The 13,280-nt window shown below is 40.7% G+C and overlaps 1 protein-coding gene across 2 annotated transcripts in view; it reads left to right on the top strand.

Annotated features, from left to right (window-relative positions):
* Positions 1-8,786, top strand: part of svep1 (sushi, von Willebrand factor type A, EGF and pentraxin domain containing 1) — a 241,255-nt gene extending 232,469 nt beyond the window's left edge. For both annotated transcript variants that reach the window (XM_043716221.2, XM_043716218.2), the window contains 2 exons: positions 1,105-1,198; positions 8,149-8,786. In XM_043716221.2, the coding sequence (XP_043572156.2) occupies positions 1,105-1,198; positions 8,149-8,182 (128 nt within the window). In that variant the 3' untranslated portion in view covers positions 8,183-8,786. The remainder of the gene's footprint in view (positions 1-1,104; positions 1,199-8,148) is intronic.
* Positions 8,787-13,280: the final 4,494 nt, after the last annotated feature.

The raw sequence follows: 13,280 nt of genomic DNA, 5'->3' as shown, positions 1-13,280 counted from the left end.
AGGTAGTTCTGCGATAACACACATTTCAGCAGCGTAATTTGACTATAACATTGCTGAGGAATTAGGGAACGGTGTTTTCGAGATAGCATGATTCCAGTGGGGCTTGCGCCAAAATCTCAGCAACATTCTACGCATGCTCCGATGTCTGCGCCGTTCTGCACATGTGCTAAGATCTGTGCCCCCAAGTGTCTGTGCCATTCTGCGTATGTGTAATGTCAACACCAATCTTTGTGCTGTACTGCGCATGCACCGATGTCAGCAGTCGACAGAGCAGCTTTCTGTGACAGGTACTGTACAGATACCAGCAACTGTGTTAAATTAACTTTTGTTTTGTTAATAAATATGATTTCAACCTTCATTCAGGCTATGCTATACTTTGCTTTAGACTTCTGGGTGATTTTTAAGCAATCGTGAGTAATATTGTTTGCTAGTCTGCCCTTAACCATACTTTTCCTTTAGGCCCTGTTATTTATAGTAAGCAATTTTCTGTAAAACAAAGTTTCACTGGAATGCAACTACGGCATTATAGGATAACTACCTGTAGTTTTGAAGCCCTCCCTTAAATATGGGATGTTTCCTGGTGCAATGGATAGTGTATTTGCATCTTTAACTAGAAGCTCCAGGTTCAAATCCCACTTCAGGTCAACTAAGTGGTGGCAAGAAAGCTGTGTCCTCTATCATCTTTATCTATACTGAAATCCACCACTTATTCAAAGTCTCCTTGATAGTCTTAAGTTGCTTTATCTTGTTTTTGGGCCAGGTAGTTTTTAGAAAACTATGAGTTTAACTTATGGACTCTATTTGATGAAGATTAATTCTGGTCAAGTCAGAAGAGTTATTCATTCACATATACTGCCAGTAAGATATCCCAGATTAAACAGCATAAATTGAGCCAGAATACCCAGGTTCAAGTCCACCTGCTCCAGATCCAGTAATAACAACTGTGAACAGATTGATTATAAAACACCTAGGCAATATAAATTTCTTGTTTATGTGGGATGTCTTAATGGGATTGTATCATGGACCTTAAACAGATCTAGCATGTGAATTGTCCAATGATTTGTTAGTCTAGGTTAACGGGTATCATTTCTGTCTCTTAATTAGCTGTGTGCCAGTCTCCATGTTTAAATGGCGGTAAATGCATTCGACCTAATCGATGTCACTGCCTACCTAATTGGAGTGGCAACGACTGCTCCAGGTGAGTCCATTACCTTCTTCATAACCATTCAGGTTCTTATTTAAAAAAGGTAAGCTTTGAAATTTCACTCAAGAATGAGATTATAACTGTATCACATTAAACTCCTACAAATAAGTCAAATTATCTTTTTTTCTTTACAAGTCTTATATATCCCCTACATATCTACCTGTGTCCTATATCTATCAAGAGTGAGGTGCCAGATAGGTTGTCTTCCAATTTGAAATATAAGAAAATGAGGAGGCCATTCAGCCCATCAAGCCCACCCTGATATTAGAGTCATAGAGATGTACAGCACAGACACAGACCCTTCAGTCTAACTCATCCATGCCAACCAGATATTTTAATCTAATTTAATCCCATTTGCTAGCACTTGGCCCATATCCCTCTAAACCCTTGCTATTCATATACCCATCCAGATGCCTTTTAAATGCAATTGTACCAGCTTCCACCACTTCCTCTGGCAGCTTATTCCATACACAAACCACCGTCTGTGTGAAAAGGTTACCCCTTAGGTCCCTTTTATATCTTCCCCCTCACTCCAAATCTATGTCCTCTAGTTCTTGGCTTCCCCCACCCCAGGGAAAAGACTTTATTTTCCCTATCCATGCCTCTTATGATTTTATAAACTTCTGTCAGGTCACCCCCTCAGTCTCCGGCGTTTAAGGGAAAACAGCCCCAGCCTATTCAGCCTCACCCTATAGCTCAAATCCTCCAACCCTGGCAACATCCTTGGAAATCTTTTCTGAATCCTTTCAAGTTTCACAACATCCTTCCGATAAAAAGGAGACCAGAATTGCATGTAATATTCCAAAATTGGCCTAACCTACGTCCTGTACAGCCATAACATGAGCTCCCAATTCCCGTACTCAAATACTCTGACCAAACGCCTTCTTTATTCTCCTATCTACCTACAACTCTACTTTTAAGGAACTATGAACCTGTACTCCAAGGTCTCTTTGTTCACAACACTCCCTAGGACCTTACTATTAAGTGTATAAGGCGGCACGGTGGCTCAGTAGTTAGCACTGCTGCCTCACAGCACCAGGGTCCTATGTTCAATTCCAGCCTTGGATGACTGTCTGTGTGGAGTTTACACATTCTCCCCGTGTCTGCGTGGGCTTCCTCCATGTACTCCATTTTCCTCCCACAGTCCAAAGATGTGCGGGTCAGGTGAACTGGCCATGCTAAATGGCCCATAGTGTTAGGTGCATTCGTCAGAGGGAAATGGGTCTGGGTGGGTTACTCTTTGGAGGGTCAGTGTGGAGTGGTTGAGCTGAACAGCCTGTTTCCACACTGTAGGGAATCTAATATACCCTGATTTGCCTTTCCAAAATGGAACACCTCGCATTTATCTAAATTAAACTCAATCTGCCACTCCTCAGCCCATTGGCCCTTCTGATCAAGATCCCATTGTACTCTGAGGTAATCTTCTTTGCTGTCCACTACACTTCCAATTTTGGTGTCATCTGCAAACTTACTAACTATACCTTCTACATTCACATCCAAATCATTTATATAAATGATGAAAAGTAGTGGACCCAACACAATCCCTGTGGCATTACACAGGTCACAGGCCTCCAGTCTGAAAAGCAATCCCCTACCACTACCCTCTGTCTTCTACCAGTTCTGTATCCAAATAGCTAGTTCCCCCTGCATTCCATGAGATCTAACCTTGCTAACCAGTCTCCTACGGGGAGCCTTGTTGAGCGCCTTACTAAATTCCAAATAGATCACGTCCACCACTCTGCCCTCATCAATCCTAGATCATGGCTATTCATCTCTTCAACTTTCATGCAGTATCTCCATATGCTGTTATCACCGGTATCATTGAAGGCTAATATACAGTTGCTGTAGGATATTAGGAAGGTTACTGAACTGTTAGGCTTTATTGCAAGAGGATTTGAGTACAGGAGTAGTGAAATCTTGCATCAATTGTACAGGAACTTGGATAGAATGCATCTGAAGTAGTGTGTGCCGTTTTCTCCCCTTACCTCAGGAAAGATGTTAGTGCATAGAGAAGTACAACGAAGGTTTACCAGATTGTTCCTGGGGGTGTCCTATGAAGAGAGGCAAGCTGCATCTGCATTCTCTAGGATGTTGAAAAAGGAGAGGTGATCTCATTGAAACTGAATATGTAAAGGGGTAGATAGTGTTCCCACGATTAGAAAGTGTAATTTAGAAATTGGGGGGAATTGCCACTTAATTCTGAGGTTAGTTTTTTTGGTTCAGAGGGTTGTGAACTTTGAAATTCTCTACCAGAGAGCTCAGTCTTTGAGTATGTTTATGGGGGCAATTGATAGTTTTCTAATTAGCAATAGAATAGAGGGATTAATGTGGTGAACTTCCATTGCATTCCCTCTATGGCAAGAATATACTTCCTTAGCTAAGGAGATCAAACTGTACACAATATCAGAAGTGAGATCTCAAGACTATACAACTGCAGCAAAATACCTTTACATTTGTACTCAAATTCCTTTAAATTTGCTTCTAATCATTAGAATTACCACTGTTTCTGGCACTCTAATAAGCCAATTCCTTTGATCTAATGAAATAGAATCATAGATTAGAATCATAGAATCCCTACAGTGTGGAAGCAGATCATTCAGCCCATCAAATCCACACCGACCTTCCGAAGAGCATCCCACCTCTTTAATTTATTTCATTAACTATTGCTCATTCACCTTTCCCTCTGGACATCAGTCGGCCTTAGAGAAATGTATCTCTGTTGTAGACATTTTCAGATTTCTTCAAATACTAAACATTGCCTGTATACCATCAAAAGTTTTGGTTCATTTGCCTAATCTACCCAATCAAACATGTTCCTCATTCTCTCATAATTTCCTCTGTTCAGATTTAATTTCAAAAATTAATTATGTCATATTCAAATTTTGTGCAGAATTCTATCATAGCATGGTCACAATTTCCCAAAGGCTATTGTACAGAATGATTTTTAATGAGCCGTTTTCATTACATAACACCAATTCAAGAAGGTCTGATCTTTAGTTGACTCTTGAATATACTTTTCCAGAAACGTATCTTATATATATTCTTGAGGTTTATTCTTCATAACATTAGTGCTAAAGTGGCTAACCCACTCTATATGTAAATTGAATTTGCCCATTACTGCTATAATACCCTAATTTCTTTAATAATAGCATTTCCAACATTAATACTACAGTTTGATATTGTATAAAGAATTCCCACTAATGTTGCTTCCCTTTGCTGTTTATTAATACAAACTGATTCTACATCCTGATCATTTGATCCTCTCTTACTTATTTATTAGCAGTGCAACCCCATCTCTGTTTTCTTTTTGTCTATCCATCCTAAATGTATTTTAGTTCCAATCTTGGTCATCCTGTAGCTATGTCTCTGTAATGGCAATTAAATCATCTATTGGTTTACTATTTACACCCATTTGTTCATTCAAGCCAACAAAAACATCTCTTTGTGAGTTCTATATGCTTTCTTTCAGCCTTATCACCATTGTTCTCTATTTTGATCTCATTTGATGCTTGCTTGCTTTGGCTATCTTCTACTCCTACATACTATGATTCTACTTTCTTTTACTTGCCTTTCCTCCCTTAAGTCTGAGAAAAAAATGGTGCTGGAGATCAGAGTCAAAGAGTGTGGCTCCAGAAAAGCACAGCCTGTTAGGCAGCATCCGAGGCATAAACCTTTCATCAGGAATGCCTGAAATGTTGATTCTCCTGCTCCTCGGATGCTGCCTGACCAGCTGTGCTCTTCCAGTGCCACACTCTTCAACTCCCTTAAGTCTGAGTTCACTCTTCAATTCCTATCATCCTGCCAATCTCAGCTTCACAGCATTAACTAATCTCCCTGTGGGGCTATTAGTCCCTGTCCCACCAAGATTCTATGGTCCATCTTATAAAGGTCCCACTTGCCCCAGAACCTGGACTTCAGTCCCAATGCCTCAGAGACTTGATGCCCACCCTCCTACCAATATTACAGCCAAATTTTCAATTACTGAATTTTCCTCATTGGAATGTTCTCCCCAGTGTCCTAGCTAATATTTATCTTTCAGTTAAAATCACAAGACATACGTTTTCACATTGCTATTTGTAGCCATTTGCCGTGCATATGTTGGTTATTCCATTTCCTACCTTACAACAAATACATTTCAGACAATTATTCTCTTGACTATGAAGTGTTTACAACAAGCTGAAGTTGTGAAAGGTGCTATGGAAATGCTAGTCATTCCTTGCTCCCAATGCCTCTCATCAGACAGTTCTACTTGTGACCTTCTCTCCAAGGGAATGTAAGAACATCATGAATTAACTTTGTGTTTGTTCCTTCATTCAGGTCTCATGGCTCATCTCCTATCTTAATGCCACTCTCCTTGCCCATCCCAAAATTCCCTGATTCTATTACTGTTCAATTGTCTCTTAATATGAGCTTTGAAAATACTTAATGCCCATACGTACGTATGTCTCTGGGGTAGACAATGCTAAAGATTCACAACTCTACAAATGAAGAAAATTCTCGTCCTCGCAGTCCAAAATGAAGCTGCACACACAGAAAAGCCTCATTTTTCATTCAGCTCAGTCCTGCTGCCCTGGCTCTTAGAACTTTCAATAACTATGGTCTTATCTCTAGCTGTCAGGGTCATCCCGCATTTTCCCCTCCTGTCCAGAAAAGCCCAAACATCTTCCCAGAAGATGGGGCAGAAACTGTAAACATCAACTGAGACTAATTAGGCTTTACTAACCTAAAATGCTTAAGTGCGCGTCATGGATGAATGTTGCTTATCAATATTGACCATCGTTTGTTGACAAATGTTGCCAATTGCTTCATTGCAACAATTAAAGGAATATGGCCCCTTTAAGGCTTCTGAGTGCAGTAACCTTATAGCCCTTGACAGTGTCACTATTGTTGCCATGTAATGTGAATACTTCATGCTTGAATAAACACTCTGAGTCTTTTGTTTTTCTCCCGTTCTGTTCAGCGGTAAACACCCTGCTTTGCAACCATTGCTTTTTCTGCTTTATTCTAGATGTTGTGGTGACGTGTTCTTTCTTTGGCACTCCACCACCTCAAAAAAAATCACTGTTTGCAGCATTCCAACTTGCTATCTCAAAAGAAAGGTATTTTTTGTTTAAACTGGACCCACCTGAATGCTGTTCTTATCAGTTTGCATTGAATAGATATTAAGGAATATTTTAAATAGACCGCACTTCCATACAATTACTTATTTGTTTAATCATTGCGTGTTGTTTTTTTTAAGCTTATGACTATTTCTATCATAACAAGCTTCTCCAGTTTCAAGGTGGTGAGGGTGGTGCAGATCATATGTTTTGTTAAGCAGTAGAAAATGTGACACACAACAATGACACACACAGCTCTGGAATGTTCTCCTGCTCCGCACTACCCCACCCAATATGGTGAAATTGTGAAAACAATTGCAAAAGTACTCCTGACAGTGCTAGGTTGAATTCTGAGAAGATTAGCAGCATACTCAAAGTTTAGTTGACCATAATCCTAACTGAACCAATAGATAGCTACAAGAAAAAGTCAAAACCTGTGAATTATGTAATGAGTAACTCACATCCTGACTCTTCAAAGCATCTACATTAAGGCTAAAATCAAGAAGATGATGCAGCATTCTTTACTTGCCTGCCTGAGTGCAGTTTCAACACACACAAGGTCCCATGTCTTCCAAGACAAAGCAGCCTATTTGATCGACACCTCACCCACCACCTTCAATATTCAATCCCTCCCTCACTGGAGTACAGTGACAGCAGTGTGGACCATCTACAAGAAGCACTGCAGTATTTCATGAAAGCTCCTTCGACAGCGTCTTCTAACCTGTGTCCTTTACAAAGGACAATTTTTAGCTGAAGTATGGGGATATTGTGACCTGTAGTTTTCCATCCTACTACATTTCTGCATCCTGACTGGAAAATATATTGCTGTTCCTTCAGCATCACTGCATCAAAATCCTGGCCTTCCTTTCAAACAGCACAGCAACCAGCAAGATGCACTATAGGGGTTCAAGAAGATGGTTTAGCACTGTCTTCTTGAGGGAATTAAGGAGGGATATTAAATACTGGCCTTGCCAGTGACACCCACAATCCATGACTTGATAAAAAAAAGGTTATCCAGCTCTGAAACAATATGCAAAATAATTCAAACTAGACTATTTGAATATAATGCACACTCATCAGTTGGTTCACATTCAGTAAACTATTTTTAGATTAGATTAGATTAGATTACTTACAGTGTGGAAACAGGCCCTTCGGCCCAACAAGTCCACACCGACCCGCCGAAGCGCAACCCACCCATACCCCTACATTTACCCCTTATTACCTAACACTACGGGCAATTTAGCATGGCCAATTCACCTGACCTGCACATCTTTGGACTGTGGGAGGAAACCGGAGCACCCGGAGGAAACCCACGCAGACACGGGGAGAACGTGCAAACTCCACACAGTCAGTCACCTGATTCGGGAATTGAACCCGGGTCTCTGGCGCTGTGAGGCAGCAGTGCTAACCACTGTGCCACCGTGCCGCCCACATGAAGTGTTGAAGTGTTACAATTTAGGAAATGTAGAATCCATTTTACACAAGAAAGTCCCACTCAGCAATGTAATAATAATTGGATAATCTTTTATTTATATTGGCTGAGAAACCATGGAGATCTGCCCAACTCTGCTTAGAAATAGTGAAAATGGGATATTTTATACCCACCTGACAGATGAGGCAATAAATTGGTTTAACGTCTCATTCAAAAGATGGAATCTTGAAAAGTGTGGCATTCCCTCAGTATTACATTGGGACCTAGGTTCTCTGAGTAAGTCTCCAAAATCAGGCTTGAACGCAGATCTTTCTGATTTGGAGAACAAGAACACTAGAACATTGAGGGACAACTGAGCATCAGAATGCACTATACCAAACGCTTAAACTCACTCTTCGCTGTTTTTCTTTCAGGAGGAGAAAGTCTAGCTATTTCTCCCTCTCATAAACAATATCACGACTTGCAAAGCCTGTCAAATATCTGCATTAACCAAACTCCTGGGAAAGGTGACACTACAGCGGCATTTAACTTCACCGGTACTTCATTGTATGTTTAAAATCCTGATATATTTTGATACAATTCTGTAAAGCAAAGCTGTATCTATTCATATACAAAGTTGTTTTTCAAAAAATGCTGTGTGATGATGGTTAGAGTGCCTCTTAATTTCGCATTTTAATACATTCATTGGGCTACGTGTCATGTGGATTAACCTTGAGGAAGTAAAGTTGTAAAATTTTAGTTCATGATTTGCAATTTTTTTAAAGAAGGCAGATTTTAATTCTTTTGACCTTACTGACATGTATTGTCAATAAAGTTTCCACATGAATGACATATGAACCAAGATCATTTAAAACACACCACAATAATACTTCTGTCTGCATCAGTTCGAAATGATACGAATGAACTCCAATCCACAGTAAGAACTTTGCAAGTAGCCAATTTTGATTTTAACTAAATCTGTATATATTGATTAAGTGAAAGAGATCCTGCAAGAATACCTTCTTTCATTCATCACATGATAATACTAATAAAATTATGAAAAGGAAAATTATGTGGTTTTGATTTTTTTTTAAAGATTCTTTCACCTGGTAAAACAACTTTACATAAAACATCTTTATTACAACAGAAATGATGCCTCAAGGCTCGGCACTGTACATTTTCATACTGAAATTTACGACTGAGCATCATAAAGAGGTATTAAGACCAAAAGCTTGGACAAATAGATATGGTTTAAGGAGCATCTAAGAAGGAGAGACAAGTGGAGAGATTTAGGAAGGAAATTCCAGATTCTGTGGCCTGGGCAACAGAAAAGATCCAAAACAATGATAGAGAAATTGAAATCAGGAGTGTGCAAGGGCCAAGAATTGGAGGAGCATATATTTCGTAGGGTTCTGGCTTAGGAGTAAATTGCAGAGATAAAGAGTGGCAAGACCATGGGTAAACTTGGAATTAAGGTTGAGAACTTCTAATTTATACAGTAGCTGGTTTTGAAGCCAGTGTTAGCCAGAGAACATGGAATTCCTAATTTGTAGAGCAGCTGGTTTAGGAGCCAGTGTTAGCTCGAGAACACGGGTGATAAGAAAAAGGGACACGTTGTGACTTAGAACAGGAGCAACAAAGAGTTTTGAGTGCATTCAAGATTTCATGAATGTCAATAAGGCAGCCAGGAAAGTATTAGCATAATTGGGTCTGGAATTAACAAAACATAAGTGATGGTTTTAGCAGTGGGTAAACTGAACCTGGGATGGAGATAAGCAATCTTTACTGAGAAACTGAAAATGAGAGTGCATCCACACTGTAAAGCACACTGTGAACAAATGTATAATAACTGGTATGGATACTCCATGGTAAGCAATATTATACCTAGTTATTTCTCACCAAAGTGATCAGCTCATAGTACTTTTCTTTAATGATAGCTTGCTAATTCCCAAAAGTGTTCCTTTGGTGACTTCAACAACGCTTTATTCCCAAGATGCATGTAGTTCAGAGGTTTCCAGGTGCAATACACTAAGATAGTCTAGTCCAGTCAACAGCAGGCAGGAAACAGTGGAAGATTGATAAAGATGTAATAAAGTCTGAAATGTTATAGCTGTTCCTGCCTTCCACATATGCTTTGTCACGGCTAAGGCTCCTGTGGCCTTTGGGTTCTAAAGTGTAGGAAATAACTATCTAAGATTCTCATAAAATGTTACTGAATACTATAAAAAAAAGCTCACTCTCTCAGGATAATTTGGACTTTTTATCACCCTGATATCTCATCTTCTATTGGTGGGGGTTTCCTTCAAAGCCTATTTCACCACCAAACAACCAATGGTGGTTGCCTCCCATTGCCAAGGTTTGAACCCCAGAGCTCACTCACAAGCTCCTTGTTCCCACTAAAGTAGCAGACCGGATGAAAATGGACCCTGATAGGAAGGATTCCACTAGCAGTTTCATCCAGAGACCCCACTTTGCCAGAGTATGTCACAGACTACCGTCAAGCTGGCTTGAAGCAGAACTCCTCCACTTGCCCAGCCATTGTACTCAAACTCCTTAGCTGGCCTAGCAAGGAGTGATTCCTGAAGATTTTATCTCGTGGTGTTCCACCTCCTCGAATACCACCTCAACATATCACATATGTGAGAGGGTTCTTGTCGTCTAGTGATAATGATCCTATCTCTGAGTCAGGAGGCCTGGGTTCAAGCCTCACCTGCTCCAGGGTTGTGTAATAACATCTCTAAACAGGTTGACTGGAAAATATGTAATCCACATCTCACCACATCCATTCCACTGTGCTCCACTTTTCTCCCTAGAAAACACATCCAGCAATCTGAAACCTGCCATACAAATCATCCTCAAATGTACCTTTAAAAAGTCAGACGGCACACATATAAATAACTTGCCACTTGGAAAATTAACAAGACTCTTTGTTAACCAATGATATGTGCTTCCTGTTGGCAAGATAAAGTTCCTCTTACTGATGAGAAAAACCAAACCACTGTAAGCTAATTAATAATTCAAACTAACTTCCCCAAAATCCCAAGTGTTACACTTACAACAATTCTATATAATGCAATTCTTTACCAAAGAGGGCTTTCAAGGCTGGGGCATTAAGTATATTCAAGGCTGAGGAATTCAGATTTTCAATCAATAAGGGAATTATGGGCTATGGGGATAAGGCAGGAGAGTGGAGTTGAGGATTATCAGATCAGTTATGAATTCATTAAATGGTAGAGTAGACTCAATGGGCTGATTGGCCTACTTCTGCTCTTATGCCTTATGGTCCACAAGCTCAGATGCAGTTAAGACCTTTCATCACTGCACCTAAATTGGATGGTGACTAATATACTGGCAGGGAGATTTGCTAGAGTTGCTGGGGAGGATTTAAACGAGTAGGGTGGGGCGGACCCAGGGAGATAGTGAGGAAAGAGATCAATCTGAGACTGGTACAGTTGAGAACAGAAGAGAGTCAAACAGTCAGAGCAGGCAGGGACAAGATAGGACTAATAAATTAAACTGCATTTATTTCAATGCAAGGGGTCTAATATGAAAGGCAGATGAACTCAGAGCATGGTTAAGAACATGGGACTGGGATATCATAGCAATTACAGAAACATGGCTCAGGGATGGGCAGGACTGGCAGCTTAATGTTCCAGGATACAAATGTTACAGGAAGGATAGAAAGAGAGGCAAGGGAGGAGGGAGAGTGGCATTTTTGATAAGGGATAGCATTACAGCTGTGCTGAGGGAGGATATTCCCAGAAATACATCCAGAGACGTTCTTTGGATGGAACTGAGAAATATGAAAGGGATGATCACCTTATTGGGATTGTATTATAGACCCCCTAATAGTCAGAAGGAAATTGAGAAACAAACTTGTAAGGAGATCTCAGCTATCTGTAAGAATAATAGGGTGGTTATGGCCAGGGATTTTAACTTTCCAAACATAGACTGGGACTGCCATAGTGTTAAGGGTTTAGATGGAGATGAATTTGTTAAGTGTGTACAAGGCAATTTTCTGATTCAATATGTGGATACACCTACTAGAGAAGGTGCAAAACTTGATCTACTCTTGGGAAATAAGGCAGGGCAGGTGACTGAGGTGTCAGTGGGGGAGCACTTTGGGGCCAGCGACCATAATTCTATTAGATTTAAAATAATGATAAAAAAGGATAGACCAGATCTAAAAGTTGAAGTTCTAAATTGAGGTGCTGAAAGACTGGAGGTTGGCTAACGTGGTGCCACTCTTTAAGAAGTGTGGTAAGGACAAGCTAGGGAACTATAGACCAGTGAGCCTGACCTCGGTGGTTGGAGGGAATCCTGAGGGATAGGATGTACATGTATTTGGAAAGGCAAGGACTGATTAGGGATCGTCAACATGGCTTTGTGCGTGGGAAATTGTGTCTCACAAATTTGACTGAGTTTTTTGAGGAAGTAACAAAGAGGATTGATGAGGGCAGACAGCTGGATGTGATCTATATGGACTTCAGTAAGGTGTTCGACAAGGTTCCCCATGAGAGACTGATTAGCAAGGTTAGATCTCACAGAATACAGGGAGAACTAGCCATTTGGATACAGAACTGACTCAAAGATAGAAGACAGAGGGGGGTTTGGAGGGTTGTTTTTCAGACTGGAGGCCTGTGACCAGTGGAGTGCCACAAGGATTGGTGCTGGGCCCTCTGCTTTTTGTCATTTACATAAATGATTTGGATGCGAGCATAAGAGGTACAGTTAGTAAGTTTGCAGATGACACCAAAATTGGAGGTGTAGTGGACAGCGAAGAGGGTTACCTCAGATTTCAACAGGATCTTGACCAGATGGGTCAATGAGCTGAGAAGTGGCAGATGGAGTTTAATTCAGATAAATGTGAGTTGCTGCATTTTGGGAAAGCAAATCTTAGCAGGACTTATACACTTAATGGTAAGGTCCTAGGGAGTGTTGCTGAACAAAAAGACCTTGGAGCTCCTTGAAAGTGGAGTCGCAGGTAGATAGGATAGTGAAGAAGGCATTTGGTATGCTTTCCTTTATTGGTCAGCGTATTGAGTACAGGAAGTGGGAGGTCATTTGCAGCTGTACAGAGCATTGGTTAGGCCACTGTTAGAATATTGCGTGCAATTCTGGTCTCCTTCCTATCGGAAAGATGTTGTGAAACTTACAAGGATGTTGCCAGGGTTGGAGGATTTGAGCTATAGGGTGAGGCTGAACAGGCTGGGGCTGTTTTCCCTGGTGCATCAGAGGCTGAGGGGTGACCTTATAGAGATTTACAAAATTATGAGGGGCACGGATAGGGTAAATAGACAAAGTCTTTTCCCTGGGGTCAGAGAATCCAGAACTAGAGGGCATAGGTTTAGGGTGAGAGGGCAAAGATATAATAGAGACCTGTGGGGCAACTTTTTCACACAGAAGGTGGTATGTGTATGGAATGAGCTGCCAGAGGAAGTGGTGCAGGCTGGTACAATTGCATCATTTAAAAGGCATTTGGATGGGTATATGAAGAGGAAGGGTTTGGAGGGATATGGGCCAGGTGCTGGCAGGTGGGACTACATTGGGTTGGGATATCTGGTCG

Source organism: Chiloscyllium plagiosum, unplaced genomic scaffold, assembly GCF_037043375.1.
Source record: "Chiloscyllium plagiosum isolate Xiang-an unplaced genomic scaffold, Cpla_swu_hap1 HiC_scaffold_2, whole genome shotgun sequence".
Taxonomy (NCBI): domain Eukaryota; kingdom Metazoa; phylum Chordata; class Chondrichthyes; order Orectolobiformes; family Hemiscylliidae; genus Chiloscyllium; species Chiloscyllium plagiosum.
Note: the sequence above shows the minus strand (reverse complement) of the source record. Positions and strands in the feature narration are given on the sequence as shown.